Here is a 24,448-nt window from a genome sequence, read left to right on the forward strand (position 1 = left end):
CTTGGAGATAGGCCTAGCTTCATCAAACAAATCAGTATCCAAAGAACTGATCTGTGCTAGCGTTCTCAACCTCTCAAATTCACAGTTGCAGAATGCTTTATTCACCTCAGAGAAAGAAAGGAAAACAAAACTTAATTTCTCTCCAGATGTTCATTGAGGATTAGCTTATCCAACTAATAATTAAAATGGTAACTGCGAATTTCCCCTTCCCTTTTCTAAATAATGACACTCCCCAGGGATTCCCTCCACTTTCCAAAGACGCCATCTACTGGACAAAGAAATTGGTTTATACTGTTGCACAAAGCATCCTCTGATTAATTATATTACCACCTTCAACGCCTCTTTGTCCTTTTGTCTGACATCTTTTGGTTATCTCCACCTATCACTGGCCCTTTATCCAGCTCTACTTGTCCCACCCCCCCTTAAACCAGCTTATATTTCACCTCTTTTCTATTTTTACTCAGTTCTGTTGAAGGGTCATTCGGACTCGAAACGTTAACTGTGCTCCTCTCCGCAGATGCTGCCAGACCTGCTGAGTTTTTCCAGGTATTTTTGTTTTTGTTTTGGATTTCCAGCATCCACAGTTTTTTGCTTTTATCTCTGATTAATTAGTTTACATAAATAACTCACTGGAGGTGGCTCCACAAATATCCCCATCCTCAATGATGGAGGAGCCCAGCACATCAGTGCAAAAGAAAAGGCTGAAGCATTCGCAACAATCTTCAGCCAGAAGTGCCAAGTGGATGATCCATCTAGGCTTCCTCCAGAAGTCCCCAGCATCATAGATGCCCGTCTCCAGCCAACTCGATTCACTCCATGTGATATCAAGAAACGGCTAAAGGCACTGGATAGTACAAAGGCTGTGGGCCCTGACAATATTCCGGCAATAGTACTGAAGACTTGTGCTCCAGAACTTGCCACGCCCCTAGCCAAGCTGTTCTATTACAGCTACAACACTAGCATCTACCCGGACATGTGGAAAATTGCCCAGGTATGTCCTGTACACAAAAAGCAAGACCAATGCAACGCGGCCAATTACCGTCCCATCAGTCTACTCTCCATCATCAGTAACGGAAGGGGTCATCAACAGTGCTATCAAGCGGCACTTGCTTAGCAATAACCTGCTCACCAATGGCCAGTTTGGGTTCCGCCAGGGCCACTCAGCTCCTGACCTCGTTACAGCCTTGGTTCAAGCATGGACTAAAGAGCTGAACTCCTGAGGTGAAGTGAGAGTGACTGCCCTTGACATCAAGGCAGCATTTGACAGAGTGTGGCATCAAGGAGCCCTAGCAAAACTGAAGTCAATGGGAATCAGGGGGAAAACTCTCCACTGGTTGGAGTCATACCAAGCACAAAGGGAGATGGTTGTGGTTGTTGGAGGTCAGTCATCTCAGCTCCAGGATATCACTGCAGGAGTTCCTCAGGGTAGTGTCCTCAGCCCAACCGTCTTCAGCTGCTTCATCAATGACCTTCCTTCCATCATAACGTCAGAAGTGGGGATGTTCGTTGATGATTGCACAATGTTCAGCACCATTCGTGACTCCTCAGATACTGAAGGAGTCCATGTCCAAATGCAGCAAGACCTGGGCAATATCCAGGCTTGGGCTGACAAGTGGCAAGTAACATTCGTGCCACACAAGTATCAGGCAAAGACCATCTCCAACAAGAGAGAATCCAACCAACACCCCTTGATGTTCAATGGCATTACCATCACTGAATCCCCCACTATCAACATCCTGGGGGTTTCCATTGGCCAGAAACTGAACTGGACTAGCCATATAAATACTGTTGCTATAAGAGCAGGTCAGACGCTAGGAATCGTGTGATGAGTAACTCGCCTCCCGGCTCCCCAAAGCCTGTCCACCATCTACAAGGCACATGTCAGGAATGTGATGGGATACTCCCCACTTATCTGGATGAGTGCAGCTCCTACAACACTGAAGAAGCTGGACACCGTCCAGGACAAAGCAGTCCACTTGATTGGCACCACATCCATAAACATTCACTCCCTCCACCACTGACGCACAGTAGCAGCAGTGTGTACCATCTACAAGATGCACTGCAGGAGTTCACCAAGGCTCCTTGGACAGCACTTTCCAAACCCACGACCACTGCCATCTAGAAGGGACAAGGGCAGCAGATAGGTGGGAACATCACCACCTGGAAGTTCCCCTCCAAGTTACTCACCATCCTGACTTGGAAACATATCGCCGTTCCTTTACTGTCGCTACGTCAAAATCCTGGTACTCCCTTTCTAACAGCACCTACACCACATGGGCTGCAGCGGTTCAAGGCAGCAGCACACCACCACCTTCTCAAGGGCAACTAGGGATGGGCAATAAATGTTGGCCCAGCCAGCGAAGCCCACATGCCGTGAATGAATTTTTAAAAAACAGAAATAAGTGGTCTAAAACCAAAAAGGTCATTGATCAGCATGTACCTTATGTTCCCTATAGAGACCAATAGCTTTAAAAAGATATCTGAAGATTCCCAGTGACCAACTTAAAGGAATCACACCACAAGATTTCAAGTTTCAAGACTTTTACTGTAACAAACATTATCGGCAACTAAGACACTAATCACAGAAATAACATCCTCCACTAGTTTCCCCACACAACAGATAACCCTATGCCACGTACATACGTTACATCACACTCTTCACAGAATTAGAGTTTTGGCAGCACCCAGTCCAAAGTTACTTGCAGCTTCCAATTGGCTTGCTTCCCCGTTTCACCGAGTCGTAACATCCACTGGCCATCTAAGGTCTTTTTCCTTCCAAGAAATCCCAAACCGCCCTCCAGCAGCACAGTTCACCCTAATGATTCCTTCCCCTGTCCATGATAAATCTTTCAGAGTTCATAAATCCCTATCAGTTCCCTCTCCTCGATTAGAGGACCAGCTGCCACCAGCATTCTGCCTGGTAACTAACAGAACAGCCCTTCCCTGCTACCCACAGCACTGACGTCTCTGTCTCTTGCTACTCATAGCACTGATGTCTCTGTCTCTCTCTCCAGGACTCGCTTTCTCTGCTCCTATTCAAAGTCCCTGAGACAGAAGTCTGCAATAAAAACTGCTTCTTTGTTTTCAGATGTTAAACCCAGCACATGTATTTCAATAACACTCGAGCTGGGCCCCCAGTCCTCTTGGTAACCAGGCTATCCAGGATTATCATCGGGGAGAATTAACAGATCACATGACCCTCATTACCTCATTTTGCCCCAAATTAAAAGAGACTGCTTAAAACATAACCATCTTATAAAACCTCACATTCATAACAAACTGTTCTTGGACTATAGAAATTCGATCTCTCAGACCCTTTATAAATTGGAGGCTTCAAGACAAACTGCTCCATGTGCCAGTTTTAGCCGATATCAACCCAGCGTAAGTCCAAGCGTCATCATAATAGACTTAAGAAATTCCCAGTAATTAGTGCTGAGAGTTTTGCAGGTTTATGCTGCACTCAGAAAATTGAATATATTAACAAAATCATTCCCTTACAGATGAGACTGCACTTCAACAGAAACGTTCAGCAAAGCGTACAGAAATTCTATCAACTTACTATTTTAACATTTCTTTCAATTTAATTATCTTAGTAATCTCTATGTTGTTTTACTTGTCAGTTCAATGCTTTCCATGTATCCATGCTTAAAAATCTGTGGCGAACTAAAGCATTAAACAGTATATGAACCAGGTGATTCTGGAAGCACCCTGGCCGTGCACCAGCATAATTGTGATGCATGCCAACCTTTGTAATGCCCCGAGCTAGAGATAAACCAAGGAAAGCAGAAAGAGAGCTGCCTGTCCACCCACTCAATGTAATTAGTCTGCACTATGGAAACATTTAGTCAACATTCATCCCTTTAAGAACATACCAGTGGACCATGCTAAAAATCATTCATTTCAGGTATACAACTAGTAAATTTATAATGCTAATTTACAATCCACATGGCTGTTAATAAACACTGAAGTTACTAATAAAAATTCATTCCTTCCCATTCTTCTTCCATGTTCCCTTGATGGAATACCATTAAAAATCTGGCTATGTGGGTATCAAATCCTTAAAGCGACTGCTTTATCAGAGAAAGTGAGGAGGAAAAAGGGGGGAGAGGTAGGAGACAAGAAAGACAGGCCAAAATTTATCTCTAACTTCCTCCCCCCAAACCTCTTCAATTGTCCAAGGGCGTAAATGTTTACACAGATGAACAACAACTGGAACAGACTGACAGCTCAATGTGAATATGGCAGGGTTAATATGCTGAAAGAGCAGGATAAAATGGGCTGAAGGATCTTCATCCAAATCAACCACATGAAAAGCACATTAAAATGCCCAAATGCCAGTATATTTAACTCCTTGCTACAAGAGGCTCAACACCATCCAAAGCAGCCTGCTTGACTGGCACCCCATCTAGCACCTTGGCTACTCACTCCCTTCACCACTGATGCACAGTGTACCATCTACAAGATGCACTGCAGCAACTCACCAAGGCTCCCTCGATAGCACCTTCCAAACCCACAACCTCAATCGTCTAGAGGAACAAGGGCAGCAGATGCACGGGAACACCACCGTCTGCAAGTTCCCCTCCAAGCCACACACACCATCCTGACTTGGAAATATATCACTGTTCCTTCATTGCTGCTGGGTCAAAATCCTGGAACAGCGCTGTAGGTGTACCTACATCACATGGGCTGCAGCAGTTCAAGGTGGCAGCTCCCCACCACCTTCACAAGGGCAATTAGGGATGGGTCTAGCCATTAATGCCCTCAACCCATGTATGCATAAAAAGACAGGGAATACATACTGTAGCTAATGTGCAGCTGCAAAATGAACAGCAAAGCACATAAGTAAAAAAAATCCAGACACCCATGTTCTTTGATTAGTCTGCAAAAGACATACTGTGGTAATTAAAGCTTACTGAAATACGAGTACACCTTTTCACTTAACCAATTAAGGCAGAATTTTAAGGTATGTTTTTTAGCCCTTTATGTGGCTTAATAAAAATGAATTATAGCTTCTAAAGTTACTGGAAAATTACTTAAAATGGTAAAGCTCATGGCACCATCTGCATCAATATTAGCCTTTGGCCTCCACAACATCACTACTCAATTGAAAAGGCATTGTTCTCGAGTTTGTGGAGATTCTTATAGATACCGCCCATTTAAGCACCTAGATGCCTTCCTGGAGTACCAAGTAAATTTCTCTATCCAACTAACACTGGCAACCTCACTATAAGGGGAATGTGAAGGCAATGTGCCTTTTTTTTTAAAAAACTAGGTTTTCAATGTCAATACTCCTTACCAAGGGCCCAAAGCTTTTGTTTTAACTACAAGACCAACCATAAGACGAAAACGTAACGGGAAAAACCAGTACAGTTAGAACATGAGTTACTGTAAAATCTCTCCTCTTCCCAAAACTTAAATACCTCTGAAAAGGAACTGGAATCCTTTGAGTAATTTCAAAGCAGAAAACTCTTCACAATTAAAACAGGAATTTTTTAAAAGTGTTTCATTAGTGAGGAAATGGGCCTGTTGACTTTTAATAAGAAAGTCGATGGTATTTTAATTATTGCTCATCTCAATAGCTTCCCGTTCATAGACCATTGGATAAATCTGTTGACAAAGTGAAAATTTCAGTAGTTTTTCATCATTTTATTTCCTTCATTTGTGGAATGTGGACTTTGCGGCCTATCCCCAATTGCCTTGGAAAAAAAAGGTGGTGGTGGGGAACCACCTTCTTACAATGCTGTAGCTCATGTGGATTACAGCTTTTCATAGTAATTTAAATAGAACAGTGACTTGCTAGGCCATTTCAGAGGGCAGTTAAGAGACAACCACACTGCTGTGGTTCTGAAATCGCAATAAACCAGACCAGCTAAAGACGCAGGTTTCCTTCCCTAAAAGGATATTAGCGGAGGAGCTGGGCTTTTAAATGACAACATAGTAGTTACATTATATTTGAATGCATGTACCAACTGCATGGTACAATTTGAACTTGCACTTCCAGATTATTAGTCCAGCCCTTGGATTGCTAATCCACTAACCACCACTATTCTACCATGATCAGAAAATCACAAGTATATGTGTGAAATATTATAAACCAATTAAAAAGTCAATAGAATAGTGATGCGCCGCTGCTATAGTGCTAGAAACTTAGGAATGTTTTAATTTCGAAGAAATAAAATCAAATTGATTGCTGCGCAATTCACATTTGCACTTTTTAAACCAAAGCATGCACTCTCTGTTGTCACGGGTTTGTTATACCTCGAAACGCTCTTAAATTTTCTACATTTGCCATTATTTACATTTCAGGACTGTCATCATTAGTTAATGTTGCTACCCTCAATGGTCCAACATCTGTTCCAACTGACACGAGAGACAAGTTTTATTTCAGCTTCAGTTTAAACATCTGCAGATTGTTACAACGCGGCAGATGATGTGTTGCCAGGCGGATCAAATCCACGAGGGAAACCTGATCACGCTATCACAACTGATTCGCAATTTGTATTTATTTTGAGTTGTGTGCCCTGAATTCAGAAGTGATAAGTCCACCAAGGCTTTAATCTAGTTTCTTAATAAAAACTGAACATTTATTAACAAAAATATTTCAAGCACATACATAGGTCTACAAATTACTACTATAATAACCCCTAAAACCCCTAATTAATCTGGCTTCCAGTTGCACCCCTGTTAAGGCAACAGTAAGAATACATTTAAAATAGATTCCAGCAAGTTAACACAATACCTTGGACAGCAGAACTTGAAGTGGCTTTTCCCAGCTTCAGTCTCCGTAGACTGCAGGCTTAATGCACAGATACCAGAGGCTTCTCGCACTTCTGGTAGATCTTACAATGCCTTCCCTGACACATAACCTCATTCTGCTTTATACATGTTTCTCTCTTTTTAATGTAAATTCCATTGTTTCCACTTGTCTTTGGAACTTTAGCTTTCTCATAATATAAATCTTTCATGTTGTCACTATATTGTCAATAACCCTTGAGAAAAATAAACACATTCAGCTTGCTTGTCTGGCTATTTGTAAACAGACAGATCCCTTGGAAAACCAAATCCCCCTTTCATCTATCTACAACTTCAAATTCCCTTTACACCTTATATGCTAAGATCCCAACCATGTTTACTCATTAACGTATTAAAGACATTTCTACACCTTACCTCTTTTGATACTTAACTTGCAGTCTGCTTGGTTATAAGATGTAATTAAATCACACACACAGAAACTATCCAAATCCCATTATTAACCTACTTTTACAATAAATCACAATAATATTATAAGAATTATTATACTTTCGTGACATCAGGTATATCCTGCACACAAAAAGCAGGAAAAACCCAACCTGGCCAATTACCACCTGATCAGTTTACTTTCAATAATAAGTAAAGTGATGGAAGGAGTCATAAACAGTGCTATCAAGCGGCACTTGCTTAGCAATAACCTGCCCACTTACCCTGGCAGAACCCAAACTGAGCGCTTCTCAGCTCCTGACCTCATTACAGCCTAGGTTCAAACTTGGACAAAAGAGCTCAACTCCAGAGGCGAGGTGTGTGTTCCTGGCTTTGACATCAAGGTCACATTTGACTGCGTGTGGCATCAAGGAGCCCCAGCAAAACTGGAATCAATGTGAATCAGGGGGAAAGCTCTCCACTGGTTGGAGCCATACCTAGCACAAAAGAAGATGGTTGTGGTTGTTGGAGGTCAATCATCTCAGTTCCAGGACATCATTGTAGGGGTTCCTTAGGGTAGTGTCCTTGGCCCAGCCATCTTCAGCTCCTTCATCAATGACCATCCTTCATAAGGTCAGAAGTGAGGATGCCTGCTGATGATCGCACAATGTTCAGCACCATTCACGATCCTCAGATACTGAAGCAGTCCATGTCCAAACACAGCAAGACCTGGACAACATTCAGGCTTGGACTGTCAAGTGACAAGAAACATTTGCACCACACAAGTGCCGGGCAAAGGCCATCTTCAACAAGAGAGAATCTAACCATCGCTCCTTGATATTCAATTGCATTACCATCACTGAATCCCTCACCAACATCATTCGGGGGATTACCATCCCATGAATGAATATAAAGAAAGGATTTTGAATGTGTGAAATAAACTAGCCTTCTCAGTTAATCTTAACTCGAGTTTGCTGTGGATTGTTAGTAAAATTGGATCACACAAAAATCGAGGGATTGATAAAATACAGTGGTTACAAGAGCAGGTTAGAAGCTAGGAATCCTGTGATAAGGAACTCTCCTCCGGATTCTCCAAAGCCTGACCACCATCTACAAGGCACAAGTTAGGAGTGTGATGGAATTCTCTCCACTTGCCTAGATGAGTGCCACTCCAACAACACTCAAGAAGTTCAACACCATCCAGGACAAAGCAGCACACTTAATTGGCACCCCATCCCAAACATTCACTCCCTCCGCCAGTACGCACTGCTGCCACTGTGCGTTGTATCTACAAGATGCACTGCAGAAGCTCCTTAGACAGGGCCTTCCAAACCCACAACCATTATCATCTAGAAGGACAAGTGTAGCGGACACATGGGGACACCACCACTTCTAAGTTCCTCTCCAAGCCACTCACCATCCTGACTTGGAAATATATTGCTGTTCCTTCACTGTCACAGGGTCAAAATCCTGGAACTCCCTAACAGCACTGTGGGTGTACCTACACCATATATACTGCATCAGTTCAAGGCGGCAGCTCATCAGCACTTTCTCAAGGGAAATTAGGGATGGACAATAAATGCTGGCCTAGCCAGCGATGCCGACATCCCATGAATCAATATAAAGAAAGGATTTTGAATGTGTGAAATAAACTAACCTTCTGAGTTAATCCTAACTCGAGCTTGCTGTGGATTGTTAGTAAAACTAAATCACACGAAAATCGAGGGGGCTGGTAAAAATATGCCACCACTTAGTCTCTAAAACAAACCAATTCAAAACACCTTCTGTTTACAGACAGGTGGTAAGATGGAAACAGTGCTACTTGAACTGACCCACCCCTGTGTCCCCATCTGTAACACTTGTTTTCCATATCTGCTGCTGACTGAAGCACTTCAGATGTAAACTTAATCAATAGATGTGCAAGGCTTGTCACAACTATCCACCTTGTATTTAAAGTCTGTCAATTTACAATCTAGGTTGTTAAAAAATTTGAAGCTGCAAAACTGAGTAATTTATGCAAAAGAAATCTATTTACATACTATACATCTCTGTGCTGAGGTTTTTTCCCATGAAACCATTATTGATGTGTTCATACATTTGGAAAAAACAAAAAAGAATTGCTGGTACCTTAAAGCACAAAACATGAAACACTACTAAAAATATTTGTTTTATTATGACCGGGATGTGAGTGCACAGTTGACCTAGCTCCGCTGCTCCACAGGTCACAACATTAGTTTAAATGGCCAAATGGCCAATTATTTACCTTCATTACTGTTACCCAGAATAAAAGAGACTTTAACCAGGTTTCTTTTAATAAACAAACTTATTAGTTTATTATAAAACCAGTCTTGTCAAATAGAAAGGCAAAGCTTATCAACATAAAGTATGGAATTATAATGACTCTTTTGAGATAGCTCAAGTCTGTCTCTCACACACATGCCACACCACACACACATCAATGAGATAGAAATAGAAATGGAGGAATTCTGCCCAAGGTTAAAAGCCAATGGTTCAAAGGCAAAGGATAACTGGTGGAGTTCTTGAAGTGGTGTCCAGGTCATGTGATTGGTTTCTCAGAATTGATCCGCAAAACAATGACTCTGGCATTGCTTTTCAGGCGGGCTCAAGGAATGCGCGAGCATTCCAGCATGTATAGCATCTTAGGAGCAGCATATATTCACTTCCAGCTGTGGACTGCAAGAGGCTGCTGTCTTCCTTCTCAAACAGTTGGTCCTTCTCTTCTCAAAACCAAAACCCACTTTTAAGTCTTCCAGACATTTTTTTTCAGAGCCATAAAAACCATGTGGCCCCATTTGTACGCAGTCCACTAGGGTCAAGAGACTGCCAGCCTTTTTTTCAACTGCTTAATTACCCTTTCTTGTAAAAGGATACTTTTCCAGGAATAGCAAAGTCCTGCATTAACCCTTTAAGTGTCTTTTAAAACACAAATTCTTCCAGAATGTCCTTATTCCTTGAAGCTGAACCATTTTCTGTGATTAAAGTGTTCATGAGGGTTTTCAAATAGGTTTTGTTTTTAATGCTGCAGCTAATATTGTGTTTTTCATTTGTTATTTCCACCCCATCCTCAGCCTCACCACACACTATTCTGCTCCCAGGCTTTTGTCAATTCCATAATTCAGGTAATCCATTTGAGCAATTCTCCTGTAGTTGAGCAACTCCTTGAATGGTAGCACAAGGTGAGAAGATGAGAGGAAGAGTAGGAACAGTTAAGGGGTGGAGACCACCTTTGAAAAGGTGCATTGTTTAAAAAATATTAAAGAACTACCAACTCAACTTGCAGCTCCCTTCTAAGGCGAGTAATTAAGATTGTTATAGAGGTGCATATTCCAAGGTGTTCCATAGGGCATCATTATAGTTTCAGCTGTGCTTAGTTGGTCGCACTATTTCCTGAGTCATAAACCAGTTCCAGGACTGGTCCAAGTGAATTTGGAAGAAACTTTCAGTATTTCGGAAGTGTTGCACTGTTGAAGGCACCACCTTTTTGCTCAAGCGTTCAAATTGAGATGCGTGCCTGTGCAGCCACGTGTAAAAGAGTCAAAGCATTACTTCAGGAGTTCTTGTATCATTCAACATACTTTGTTATGAATGCAAAAAAAAAACTAACTAGTTATTCACCTCATTTCTTGCTCGTGAGCCCTTGCAATATACAAAATGATTGCTACATTCATTAGTTGAAAATACAGTGACCAAAACTACTGAGGAACCTTGCTAGTTTCAGTGGCTAGCAAGATGGTTCTTTGGGTTGCTGAAGCATACAAATGCTTTGGAGGTCTATAGGCTGCATCAGAAAATAACAGGTTACATTCTGCCCTTGAGAGGAATGTGCAGACAGGTTTGGCTTTGTACAAGATTGTGTAAAGCTCCAGTGAAATGTAACATTGCTTGTAAAGCTTGTGGCAAACATGACATGTTAACAGTTCTCTGTTGTGATTTAGAACTCAAACATTCAATGGAAGGGCTTTTTTCAGGCAATGCAAGAGATCCAGGACTACATGTGGAGGTGGTTTTGGGACAAAAATAATGCATACAGATGCACGGAATAAGGCACCCTGCCTAGTCTGGCATTGATTAGTCTGTAATGGGGTTGATGGGGGTGGGTGCGTGGGGTGGGGGGGGGGTGCGTGGCTAGCTTCATAACGGGTATTCATCAGTGTCAGGCTTACAAAGCATTGATTTGGGCATCCAGAGCATCAAGGAAGCTGGAGAGATCCTTCCTCATCACTTAAGATGGCAGAGCATCAAAGTTAATGAGGAAATAAACTGGACGACAAATGCCAGATGATGTTATCTAGAGCTAGATATATACAGCATTTGGTGCCTACCATGTTTAGGTTGCAGAGAGGCAAGCAACTACTGCTGAAATTCTGCATCTCCAACTGGTGGAACCAGCTGTTGATGAAGTATGGTGTACTTCCATGGTGTACTCAGAAAAATGATGGCCATATCTTTGAGTTGTGCTGCTCACCATACCATCCATGCTTACTGCCTGGTACCGGAATTCTTCATGGCAAGGGTGCAAATCCATGTTAGTCAGCTGTCTAATGACTAACTGGAAGCTATCCTCTTTATGGGTTGGAGGAAAACATTAAAGCAGCTCATGAGTTGGGTGTCTCCAAAGTGACACATCTGGCAATGGAAATTTGAAACCAAGTCAATGGACCGATAGATTTGATAGCCATACATCTGAGTTAAGGCCTCTGCAGTGCTTCAGGATAATGTTGATGATTAACCAGCCAACTTGGCTCATTATTAGAACACAGAAGGGTGGACCTTTCACGAGTATTCCCAATAGCTTCAATTTATATAACATCTTTTGTTCTAATTGTTGCAATCCAGTTAGGGACCTTTAACTTTTTGCTTAAAGCAGACAAAGTTTAAAATTGCAGCTACCCACTCGGAGAATAAAGCTACACATTCCACGGTTTTAAACAATCAAAATAAACTTTACTATACAAAGTCAGAAAAATAAAACAACCCACTATTTATCTTATACTCCAACATTCAGAATTAACAAGGTAAATATGAATTAACAGGCAAACTGTGGTCAAACACACCACACTGCACATTAGATGCCATATGCAACCAAGACAGATCCCATGGATTTCTCAGCAACCCACCCAGACATCAGTGACCAATGTGAGTCACAAAATCTCTCTGACTGTTTCCCTCAGGAGGGATTTCAAATCTTCACTTTCAAAGATTTAGCCCCTGAATTCCTTCAAAGGCCACTCCAACTGGGATTTCCTCAGCAACTGCTCACTTCCCGGTGGTTCAATCCCTTCTCCAAGAACTGCATTTCACAGGATTCACAAAATGCAACCCTCAGCTGCGCTGAACAGTTCCCAGGACTTCTTCTGAGCCGTAACGGCCTGAAGCCTACCAGCGGCATCTTTTAGGGATGGAGCCTCTTCCCCTGCTGCAGAACACTCAGATAATTTCAAACAAGGGGCCTTCTTAAGCTCCACTCATCTCCATGATGACAGCGCCTTTCAGGGTTCACTGAATGCTTTTAAACTAATTGAGCTCCAACTCCGAAAACAAAGCCTCTCTGGGCTGCACTTCTTTGCAAGCAGTGTAGACATCACATCTCCAGTTCTCCAACTAAGTAAGCCCACCTGCTGCTTTAGGGCTCCAGCTCTTCTCTTAAAACAAAAATGGCTAACTTTCTGAACTGCTATTTTATTTTAGGTGTTCTGGCAATCTCTAAAGATCGGCATTTTAATTAGCTTATTTTCACAAAACTAAACATTACCTTACACAAATATAAACATGGACTAGATATTTTGTCACATAATGTAAAAAAACACTGGCCCAGGTTTTGCCGTCAGTGGTTAAGTAACAGGGCTCACCGCCGACCTTGAGAAAAGATGCCCACAATGATCTAGCAATCTCTGGCATGGATTTCTCCTTTCCCAACAAGTTTAAAATCTAGCGCCAAGTCAGGGCGATTACCAGGTGTACAGCAGCGGTGATAGCAGCAAGCATGGCAATCACATTGAGGCACTGCATTCTCAGACAAAAAACCAGGAAGTTAAAAACTCTTCTTTAACTTTAATCTAAAATTCCATATAGCAAAAAACTGATTGGATTTAGAAAGCAGCTAAAATATCAATATAAACAAATTTTAATTATTTTAAAAACATGAAATTTTTCAATGAAAAAATGTGACAAATATAAAATTAGCTTTTCAGGGCCAGTGAGGGTGTTTTTCAGTCATTCTGAAGTTAGCATTTAAAACTTCAGTTACACTCAATAAGATGAAACCTTTCCAAGGGTTTTTACAGCGAGACTAAATGTAAAAGTGAGCATTTTCATTAACTTGCCAATTGCTCAGTGTCTTTTTGATGGGACCTCAACAGCCCACCCTCTGGGGGGTCATTGTATCACTGACAACTTCTGAATTTGCACACTATCATTCATACCCCTTTTTCCTTTTGCCCATGACATCTCTGGCAATCTCTCCTTTGCCTCCGCCTATCACCGGCCTTCTATCCAGCTTCACCTACTCCAGCCCCCTTAAACAGTATAAATTTCCTTACATTTTTACTTCTCTTTAACTCTGAAGAAGAGTCATACAGACTTGAAACATTAACTCTGTTTTTCTCTCCACAGATGCTGTTAGACCTGCGGAGTTTTTCCAGCATTTTCTGTTTTTGTCTCAGATTGCCAGCATCTGCAGTATTTTGCTTTTATCTGAAAACAATGCCTTCAGTCTTCCCAATATTTATCTGGAGGAAATTTCTACTCATCCAGTACTGGATATCAGATAAGCAGTCTTGATAATTTAGAGACAGTGCAGAAATCAAGCGAGGTTCTAAGCTGGATGTCGCCAGCATATATGTAAAAACTAACACTGTACTTTTGGATGATATCACCAAGGAACAGCATGTAGGTGAAAAATTGGAGGGGGGCCCCCAAGGATAAATCCTTGGGGGACACCAGAGGTAATGGTAATCAACTTGTTAGAGAAAGATAAAAATCAACCAGCAATCCATTTTGCTCACTACTCTGGAGGCTGGTTGAAGACATTGTTGCACATACTGTACAAAAGGCCACTGGTATGCAATGTGTGGACTCATACATGAAAATGGAAGTAGGAGGGTGCTGCTAACACCCAGAGAGCCACACCCTGCTCGGGTCACTGTGAGGGAAAGGAAAACAAGAAAACTTAGAAAAAAGTTATCAAATGACTTATGAACTTTTCTCCAACTGATAATGCATGCTACAATTTCATTTTTAGAACACAATTTTAATCAATGTGGTGTAACCCATCTTCAAAAACAATGATCATGTAAAGAACTAAAACTTTCCAGAATTATTAAATGAATCTGTTTTACCTTGCAGACCGATAGAACGTTGACGTTTATCATCTTGTTGATAATCTGAGAGAAACAAAATTGATCTGTTAATTTGTTAGAATAAGGTATTGTTTCTACTTTCTCAATGTTACAGCAATAGGGGCACTTTAATTAGCAAATGATCGACTCTATGTACTACAAAACATATATGATACAGAACAGGCCATTCAGCCCAACCAGTAATGTTGCATTTCTGTTCCATTCAAGCCTCCTCCCATCTAAATCTATCATTGTAACCATCTATTCCCTTCTCCCTCATATGTTTGTCTAATTTCTCTTTAAATGCATCTACAATACTCACTTCAACCACTCCCTGTGGTAGCAAGTTCCACATTCTCACCACTCATTAGGTAAAAAGGTTTCTTCTGAATTCTCCATTGGATTTTTTGGTGATTAGCTTATACTGATGACGTCCAGTTACGCCCTTCCCCACAAGAGGGAACGTTATCTCTGTATCCACAGTAACAAAACATTTAATCATTTTGAAGACCTGATAAGTCACCCCTCAGCCTTCTTTTTTCAAAAGAAAAGACACCCAGCCTGTCAATCCTTTCCCAAGAAATCATCTTTGCAACTCTCCTCTCCAGTGCCTCTATATCCTTTTTATAATATGGTAACCAGAACTGCCTGCTCTTGGGCATGGTCTAACCAAGGTCCGATACAGGTTTCGCCTAACTTTCTTACTTTTCAATTCTATCCCTAAAGAAATAAAGTTCGATCCTCATTTTTTATGGCTTTGCTAACCTGTGGCACGGCTTTTAGTGACTTATATTTGTATCAAAATTCTGCACCTTCCAAGCAACGAGCGACCTACCTCCCTGTTCTTCCTACTACCTCATGTGTTCTGAACTTCATTTGCCAATTATGCAACTTTAATAGTGTCCTCCTGTAATTTGCTGCAGTTCTCCTCAGCATTGACTATACCCCACAATTTGGTGCAATCGCAAATTTAAAAATGGTGTCTTTGATTCCAAAGTCCAAATCGTTAATGTAAATTTTGAACAGCAGTGGTCCCAGCACTGATCCCTGTGCAGCGCCACTTTCCATCTTCTGCCGTCTGAATAACTACCTTTTACTCTCATTCTCTGCTTTCCATCCTGAAGTCAACTAGCAATCTATTCTGCCACTTGTCCCCTGACTCCAAATTCTCTGATCTTAATCTTTAGTCTATGGGGCACTTTATTGAAGCCCTTGTGAAAATCCACATAAATCACCTCCACTGCATTACCATTGTCTACACTCTCTTACCACCTCCTTCCCTTTTGAAACTAATGTTGTGACTGCAGCCAGTGTTAATTGTTGCGCAAGCCAAATAAATCCCAGAGGGAAACCTGGCTGACAGGCCACAAACTTTTTTTTTTGTATTCTGATAACGAGAAGACAATGTGCTGATCTCAGCAGTAAGAGGTCCAGTAACACTTCTTGTCTTCTTTAAAAACTAAAAAAGTTTTATTAACAAAATTGAAAGAAAACTTAAGCATACAAGATTACTGTTACATAATTAAGTTAGTCTTACAAAACATTCCCCCAAAAACACTCTACTTAGTCGAACCCACAAGCAACCACTTTCCAGGCAACGCTTATAGATGTTTAAATATAAAACCCAGTAATTCAAAAACACAAGGGAAACTGCTGTAACTTTGATAAAGGTCTACCACATGACTTTACCCTCTTCAACTCTGCGGAGGAATCCACCTCAGAATGAAACTGCTTGCTGCAGCCCAAGACTTTTCTGGCTTGACTGGATGGGTGATCCTTCCCCCAGGCCAGAGCTCCAGCTCTCTCTCCAACTCAATAACTATCCATACTAACTCCAATATACCTTTTTTCCCTTTCATCTTCGTTCCATTGTTCTCACACACCTCTTTGAAACTCAAACCCTTCCAAATATAAGATCTTCCATGCTTCCATCTTGCCCCTGCTTTTGGGTCAATAAAATATCATCCCATTACTTGTTTACCTATGAGCTCCTGCAAGATGCAAACATTTTCCTGGTCATCTAACTCCTCTTTGATATTCAAACAAACTCTCAACTACATAAAAATGCAAATGTTAGATCTAACCTATTTACTGGCACCTCAACTTAACACTTCCATCCTTTTCATGTTTCCCGACCCCCAGACAACATGTCTCCTATCAAACTCTTGCCCAATTAAATCACACACAGACACCCAGCCTTCTTTACAGAATAACACAATATTTCCCCTAAGATATTTTAGAAAGCATCCATTCTCACACTAAGATTATTAACACTGAACTTTAAGACGACATCTTTTGTAGCGAGGGAGGAAAATGTAGAATTAGGGCACAATATAAATTGATGACAAAGTAGAAGGATCATGTGAAATGAAGTCCAGGCTATAAAACACTTCCAGTGGCTAAAAGCTAAGTACTTGTAGAAACCTCAAATTCCTTGTGTGAACTAAAAAGAGATGATGTGAAGACTCATAACAGGACACGGGATATGGCAGTTTGAGATAAGAGGAAGAGGAACCATGGTGGATGTGGACAACCTTACATGACAATGCTAATACAGTTAACATGGAATGGACATGGTTGGTGAAGAAAAACAAGCACAGGGCATGACCATTATTGGAAACTGGAAAAGGGCTAGCTGGATAAAATCCAGGATAAGAGGGACTCTCCTGCTTGAGCCTACATGGTGGCAGAAGAACCAGAGACCAGGAGTCAAGAGAAGACGACCAAAGCGGCAAGGGAAGACATGTGGTCTTCCCTTCACACTCAATATGGATAGTGTATCTCACATTAAACTGTAAACCGCTGCCTGAGTTTACTGGCATAGTTTGCATGAAACACATGAAACTTGTTTTGATTTTGTCTTAGTAAAGCAGTTTCACAGCTGAACTTTGTTGCTTCGCATGTTTCTGCATCAGTAAGAGGGTCAAAGCTTACAAAGTCTTGCTGATTATTGTATTTTTATTTTCTGGATGTTCTTCTATTTCCTCCTTTATTAGGGGTTTCATTATTTTTCCCATCACTGATGACTGGTCTATAATTCCCTGGAAGTGATTTTAAATATAGGAATATTAGCTATCTGCCAGTCCTCTGACGCTATACCCTTTTCTAACAAATGATTAAATATGTAGTAATGCCGCTGCTATCTCTTCCCTAGATTCTTTTAAAATAAGTGGATGCGGTCCATCCTGACCAGGGACTTTATCCTCGGGGTTTCATTAGTTATTTAATACATCCACTTATTTTAATTTTAAATGCACTTAACTCATTACTCATCTCATCATTCGATGCCATGTCTCCCTGCTCTATTTCCTTGATAAATACTGAAGCTGAATAGTTTAATATTGCTGAAAAGAGAGACATGCGGCTGAAGCTTTGACTTGCTAACCAAACAGCACCCTGTTCTCCTGTGGTATAAATTTTTGCGATCATTTGAAATTTGGTATTCTTGCACTTGTCCTAATGAGTGCAAGACGAAAAGTTTCAGCAGCATGTCTCTCTTTTCAGTGACATTCAAATTCTATACTACCAGGTGACTGCAAATTACTTAATTTCTGCCATCTCTCTATTGTTACCTGTGGCATAATCCTACCGATACCTTAGCGGTCCTATTCCCATCACAGGCTTCCTTTTTTATTGATGCGCCCGTAAAATATTAGTATTTTACGTTGATTGATAATTTAATTTCATAGCTCCTCTTTGCCTTCTAATTGCTTTTTTTAATGTCTCTCCTAATCTCTTCGTATTCTCTCTTATCCTGCACTCCTCTGCTATCTATGCACTTAATGTAAGTCTCATTCCCAGCCCTCAGTTGTCTCCTTATGTCTTTATTCATCCATGGAGTCTCACTAGTCTTTAGCCTGTTCTTTCCTTTTAGCGAATAAATTTTTCCTGCACTCTGTTGAATGACATTTTAAATGTTTCCCATTGTTGGTCTACTTGGTTATTTGCTAATATTGCTCATTTTATTTTCCCCAAGTTCTATGCTCAGCCCCTCAAAATCATCTTTTCTCCAGTCTAGAAACAATTCAATTCAATGCCTCGTTAATGGACTAGGTTTCAAAAACTGTTAGAGCATTCCTCTTCTATTCCACTAAAACTCTTGCTCAACATAACCACCCCACCAGAACTAACGCATCCTGCAATTTCCTGATCTCTTGCACACTCCTGGGCCTCCCCCTCCGAAACTACCCTCCCAATGGACACAAACTCTCAAGTATTACTATATACAAATCCAGCATCCTACCTCCAACCTAATACAAGCTGATACAAACACGTGACTGCTTTAACAAATTAGTTGCGCAAACCTGCCTTGTACATTTGCCATTGACGTGGATGTTCCTGTCAATTAACTTCACTAAATATTAATTCATTGACATTTTATACAAAAAGATCATACATGTCTGCATATCTGGAAAATCATATGATTTCATGGCACAGGATTCCATATGCATCTTAAACACAATGCTAGTCTACAGGTTAAAATATAATCACTCCCTTGTAACTTCTGTTCCTGTTCCAAGTCTTATTTCCATTACCATTGTTCAGCGCTGAAATAGTACATTGCTTCCTTTTCTCAATTGGTGCTTTTTTGAACATTTTGTTCCTGCTTGCTGTACGTCAACTGATGTGTTCTGAATAGATTCTTCAACATTTTATGAAGATGACATGTGAGCCAATTAGGTACAAATGTGATGTACTTTCAAGTGAAACACTGAGGTGTGACAGAATGAAGAGACGACTTCTATAAATAGATAAATCAAGCATATATTGAGTGCATTTGATATTGAAAGGATGGAATTTTCACCTCAAAGATTGTTTTTCACTCACTTTTTAGTAAATTCTTTATATATATATATATATAATGCAACTGTTTAAATAGAAAATCCCTGGTGTATTTGCAGCTTTGCTGTAAAAACTTAGTAGACTTGTGTGCAAAACTGTTGAATTCAGTCAGGCTGCTCTTGGTACACAGCAATTTATTTTATCAATTAATTCAGAAATCTGAAGATATTAAGCTTTCTGTAAAAATGCAAAACAGTTGGCAAAACATTAAACAAAAACGCAAGATAACTTCTATGCAGTGAATCGCAGGAATGTTCTGCAATCCAATTGTTTTGATACAAATGTCTACTGCATGGTTTATACAATTTGACCACTTGGTGGTGCTGTTACACACAAATTCTCATCCCAAATCTCTCCAGAATAAAGTTTAAGGCCATTTAAGCAACCAGGCCAGTTTTCAAACAAAACATCCAAGTTAGGCATTGATTTTTGCGATTGCTTCTGCTGCCCTTGCTGTCTTTTAAGCAGTGCTAACGCTTGCCCCAACATTGTGCCTGCGAGCTAGTGGAACACACGGATTACCTAAGAGTTGGTAGGGCGACCTGTTGATAGAATGGGCAAGTTTTTTTTTAAATTCTTTCACGGGATGTGGACGCTGGTGTTGTCCATCCCAAATTGCCCTTGAGAAGGTGGTGGTGAGCTGCTGCCTTGAACCACTGCAGTCCACCTGGAATAGGTAGACCCAACAGTAAATTATTGGCAGCTCAGAACGAATTTGTGCAGTCATACTTTAAGTGGGCTTTTAAAATGAGTCAAGTTCTTGAAATGGGTACATTCAAATAAGAGTAAAAATGTAATGATGAAACTTACTACTTTTGACTGTGCTCTAACTACGCAATGTTTTGGGTGCTCCATGATAGAGACAACATTAAAGCCATTGAGGGCCATATCACCAGAATGAAGCCAAGGCTGGGAGATTATATTTATGAAGACAGATGAGATACTGGAACTACTTCTGGTGTAGCAGGGAAGACCCAGTGAAGATTTCAGTTTTTTCTTAAAGCTTTAATAGTGTGAATAGTTGGCGACTATTTTCTCCAGTTGGGAAGCCTGAGGTGAGGGGTCAATTCAAAATTAAAACTATGAAAAAGATTAGGAGACATTTTAGTCACGACAGAGACAGTTCTATCCATCAAGGGAAAATAGATATTTGAAACAGAGGGGCAGACAGGGATATGGAGATCATAGCAGGGCAGTAGGATTAGTCCTGGATTGCTATAGCAAAGAGCAAGCACAGATAACCGACCAAATTGCTTCCTACTGTGTTGTAAGGGGTTCTGTGGTTCAAATTTTATGAAGCCATGGTACATTTGATTGAAATGTGCTTACAGGAACAGTGCAACAGTAGATCTAGGGGAATTTTTGTACCATCTGTGTTTGCACTGAAAGCAATACAGATCAAAGGGCTGACCGTTTGTGTGGTCTTTGTTTTTGACTTGGAGGAGAAAGGTGGGGCCTGTTTAATAGTGGGTCATGGCCCTGTCAGCTGTCGGTGAGTCTGCTGGAGGTGGAAAAGCACAAGAACACAAGAAACAGGAGGAGACGACCGTCCTGCCTGTCGAGCCTGTTCCACTATTCAATACAATCATCGCCGATCTTGGGCTTCACCTCCATTTTCCTGCCAGCTCCCCATATCCCTTGATTCCCCGAGGCACCAAAAACCTGTCTATCCCAGCCTTAAATATGTTGAACAATGGAGCATCCACAGCCCTCTATGGTAGAGAATTCCAAAGGTTCACAACCCTCTGAGTGAAGAAATTTCTCATCTCAGTATTAAATGGTCGACCCCTGATCCTGAGACTGTGCCCCCGTGTTGTAGATTCCCCGATCAGTGGGAACAACCGCTTTGTACTAGATGAGCTTTCGAGGAAACACTTCAGAATGCCCAGTGTTTCTCTAGTTCCTGGCAGAGGCTGACTATCACTTGTTCTAATTGAGATACACCCAACATGTGTTCCAGCCAAAATCATTGCAAGGCGGCTGGGGTTGGGGGGAGGGGGTTGCATTTTGCCACAGGAGGTGGTTGCAATTCCTTATAGCTCGCAGCGAGCCTCGTACTAGTTGACTGCCAGAGATAAATGGGCCATTTGATTTTCAGGTTCTCTTTTTAAGTGGGCTTCACGGTTATTTGTTCATGTACTATCCAGAATAACATACACGTCTAAAATTATTCCTGGGAAAGGAATGCAAAAAGTAAAATACTAGCTCAACCGCAAAATATGTTCAAAACGCCCATTGTTTTGCAAGTCTCTGATCTGTATGTAAAAAGATAGAGACCTGAACAAATGGGGCAGAGATTTTTTTTTTTAAAAGGCCAGTGAATGCTGTGGGCAGTAAAGGGCTGTGGAAACAACGAAATACAATCGAGGGATATGACAATGGAGGTGGGGTTGCGTAGAACCTTCTTCACCTCCTCGATTACACAAATGAAAGCTGCATTAAGGGAAATAATCTGGTCGGAGCTTCTGTACGTTCACTTGATGGGAAACAAAGCAGCTGAAGTTCACATTCAGTCTCATCTCACTCAGCTATTTGTTCAGCCAGTCTGCGGAGAAATTGAAGAAATACATGCAAAAGATGCGAGTGTCTTGGGCAGAACCTGTCCCTGCTGTTGTAAAAGTAACCATAGGACAATGAGAGTCAATTCACAAAAGACACTGAAGATTGCTCAACCGAGTGGCCAGCTCCACTGACTCTGAGGGAGCGCTTACAGCAAACCTGAATTTGGTGTAATCATGTCTTACAACAACAGGGGTCCGCAAGATACAAAACCAGACACCAACCTTGAGGTATGTTGGTGCTGTGGGGCGGTACTGAGGGCAAATTTGTATTCTATCAGTTTGGAATGATCTTGAACCCATCCCAAAAATAAAGAGCTAGTTTATAACCCACTGCATCACTCAGCCCCGCACTTTCCTTTGAAAACAAGGAAAAATGGAGAAAAATCATTAGCTCAGATGTTAGAATACTTACGTCATCGAGATCAGGAACATCCAGGAAATATTCTGGGCAGTCGTAAGAAATTCCCACATTGTTCACTGAAGAAAATTAAATTAATACATCAGGTTACATCACCTTGCTTCAACATCATTGCTTATACTTCCCATTGGGAAACAATATAGATTCAGTGGCATTAATACAATTTAGATATCCCCTTTCTTGTTTTTGGCTCCATTCACAGTCTGCAACAAGTTGTAAGCAGAATTTTTTTTCATTCTTTCATGGGATGTGGGTGTCGTTGGCGAGGCCAGCATTTGTTGCCCATCACTAATCGCCCTTGAACTGAGTGGCTTGTTAGGCCATTTCAGAGGGCAGTTAAGAGTCAACACATTGTTGAGAGTCTGCACCCATATGTCGGCCAGACCAGGTAAGGATGGCAGATTTCCTGCCCTAAAAAGGACATTAGTGAACCAGGTGTGTTTTTACGACAATCAATGCTAGTTGTCATGATCACCTAGCTTTATATTCCAGATTTATTAATTGAAATTAAATTCCACCAGATGCCCTGGTAGGATTTGAAACCTTTTCTCCAGAGATTAGCCTGGGCCTCTGGATTACTAGCCCAGTGACATTACCACTACGCCACTGTAGCCCCATAGAAATATAGACTTCTTCACAGTTATGCCATTACTACTCTTCAAAAGCTGGTGTGAAGAAATATTTATAATTGTTCATTGGTGACGTGTGTAAGAATGGGGAATTTCTTTGAACATGCACAAACTAGTAATAACATTTCTGTACAGGTATGCACCATAGGCAATAAAGGCTGATCGTGCAGATTACGAGGGCGCTCCCAGCCAGGTAAAATTTAAACAATATGTCCTTAGAGATTGGAAGCATTACAATTAACGTGTTCAGCTCCAAAAGTCTGGTACACTGTATATATCCTACGTCACACAAAACTATTCATGGCCCCCAAAGTTCTGCATGTCCTGGTCCACGACCCACCATCAGGACAATCAGATCAGAGAAATTCTTCCCAATAGATATAAGTCAACCTGGCAGGACTTTATACAAAAAATGAGCACTTGCACAGGTGCAAGGGGGTGTCAGCACCAGTGGGGAAAAGTTCCTTCGGAAGAGTCAGCAACTTGAGAAGGGGGAAGAATTAGAAAACTTTGTGGGGGGGGGGGCGAAGAAAGGAAGGAAAAGGAGGTCACATATATTACTTAAATTACAAACCCTTCCTATATTAGGCCATGGTCTTTGAAGATGGCATTGGTTCTTCAAATAAATATTTAAGACATGTTAGGATTTTCATTTCCAAAAATTAAATACAATTTGCACAATCTGGAGAAACTGATTATGAACAACTGAGTCAGAGCTTCATGTTCGGTTAATCTTATTCCCACAGGATACGGCTATCGCTCCACACGCACAGGTGAAAGAGAACCAAGAGATCCTGCTCCTTTAAGAAATTCATATCATTGCACTGCTATTTAAGCTACACAGCAAGTCTTTATAAACTGCGTCTTTGCTTCATTAACTGATGAATAAAACTCAGACTTTGGCAGAAGTGACAAAAGGGGGTGTAAAAGGGCCATTATCTGCGTGACAATAAACAATATATATCGGGTTCACCATCAAGGCATGCAGGTTGAACAACCCTCACGTCAAATACAAGGTTTGCAAAAATAGCTGCAAGGTAAGAGCTTTCAGGTCACGAAAGCCCAAGAGGGTCAAACAGCTGTCCAGTCCGAGTGACAAACAAAGACAACAGCAACTTCCAGGTCCCGCATATTGAAGTTCAGGGAGATAAGCTGGATCTGTAGCTGTGGCCAGCTGGACCAACTGAACTCGCAGCTTAGAAAGGTAGCAATGCCTTTCAATGACATCAGTTAACCTACGTAAGGTGTTGTCAGCAAGGCTGGAGTTGCCCTGTCGGCATAGACGTATCTAAATTGGGATCAAACACAATATCAGCCATTCAGAAAATTGGGCCAAATGCTCAGGATATCAATTTATTTCTGCGTTTTCTTTTGGTCAAAGGCATGTAATTTAAGTGTCCCAGTGTTAACTGATCACATATAGAAACCAGTGTAGAACCGAGAGATGTAACAGAATTGTGACTG

At 41.2% G+C, this 24,448-nt stretch overlaps 1 protein-coding gene across 1 annotated transcript in view; it reads right to left on the reverse strand.

The window, feature by feature from the left end:
• Positions 1-24,448, reverse strand: part of hsd17b12a (hydroxysteroid (17-beta) dehydrogenase 12a) — a 174,572-nt gene that overhangs the window by 53,656 nt on the left and 96,468 nt on the right. The window contains exons 5-6 of the mRNA XM_078549566.1: positions 22,350-22,414; positions 14,535-14,579 (exon numbers count right to left, since the gene is read on the reverse strand). Of these exons, the coding sequence (XP_078405692.1) occupies positions 14,535-14,579; positions 22,350-22,414 (110 nt within the window). The remainder of the gene's footprint in view (positions 1-14,534; positions 14,580-22,349; positions 22,415-24,448) is intronic.

This window comes from Cetorhinus maximus, chromosome 9 (genome assembly GCF_964194155.1).
Source record: "Cetorhinus maximus chromosome 9, sCetMax3.hap1.1, whole genome shotgun sequence".
NCBI classification, from domain to species: domain Eukaryota; kingdom Metazoa; phylum Chordata; class Chondrichthyes; order Lamniformes; family Cetorhinidae; genus Cetorhinus; species Cetorhinus maximus.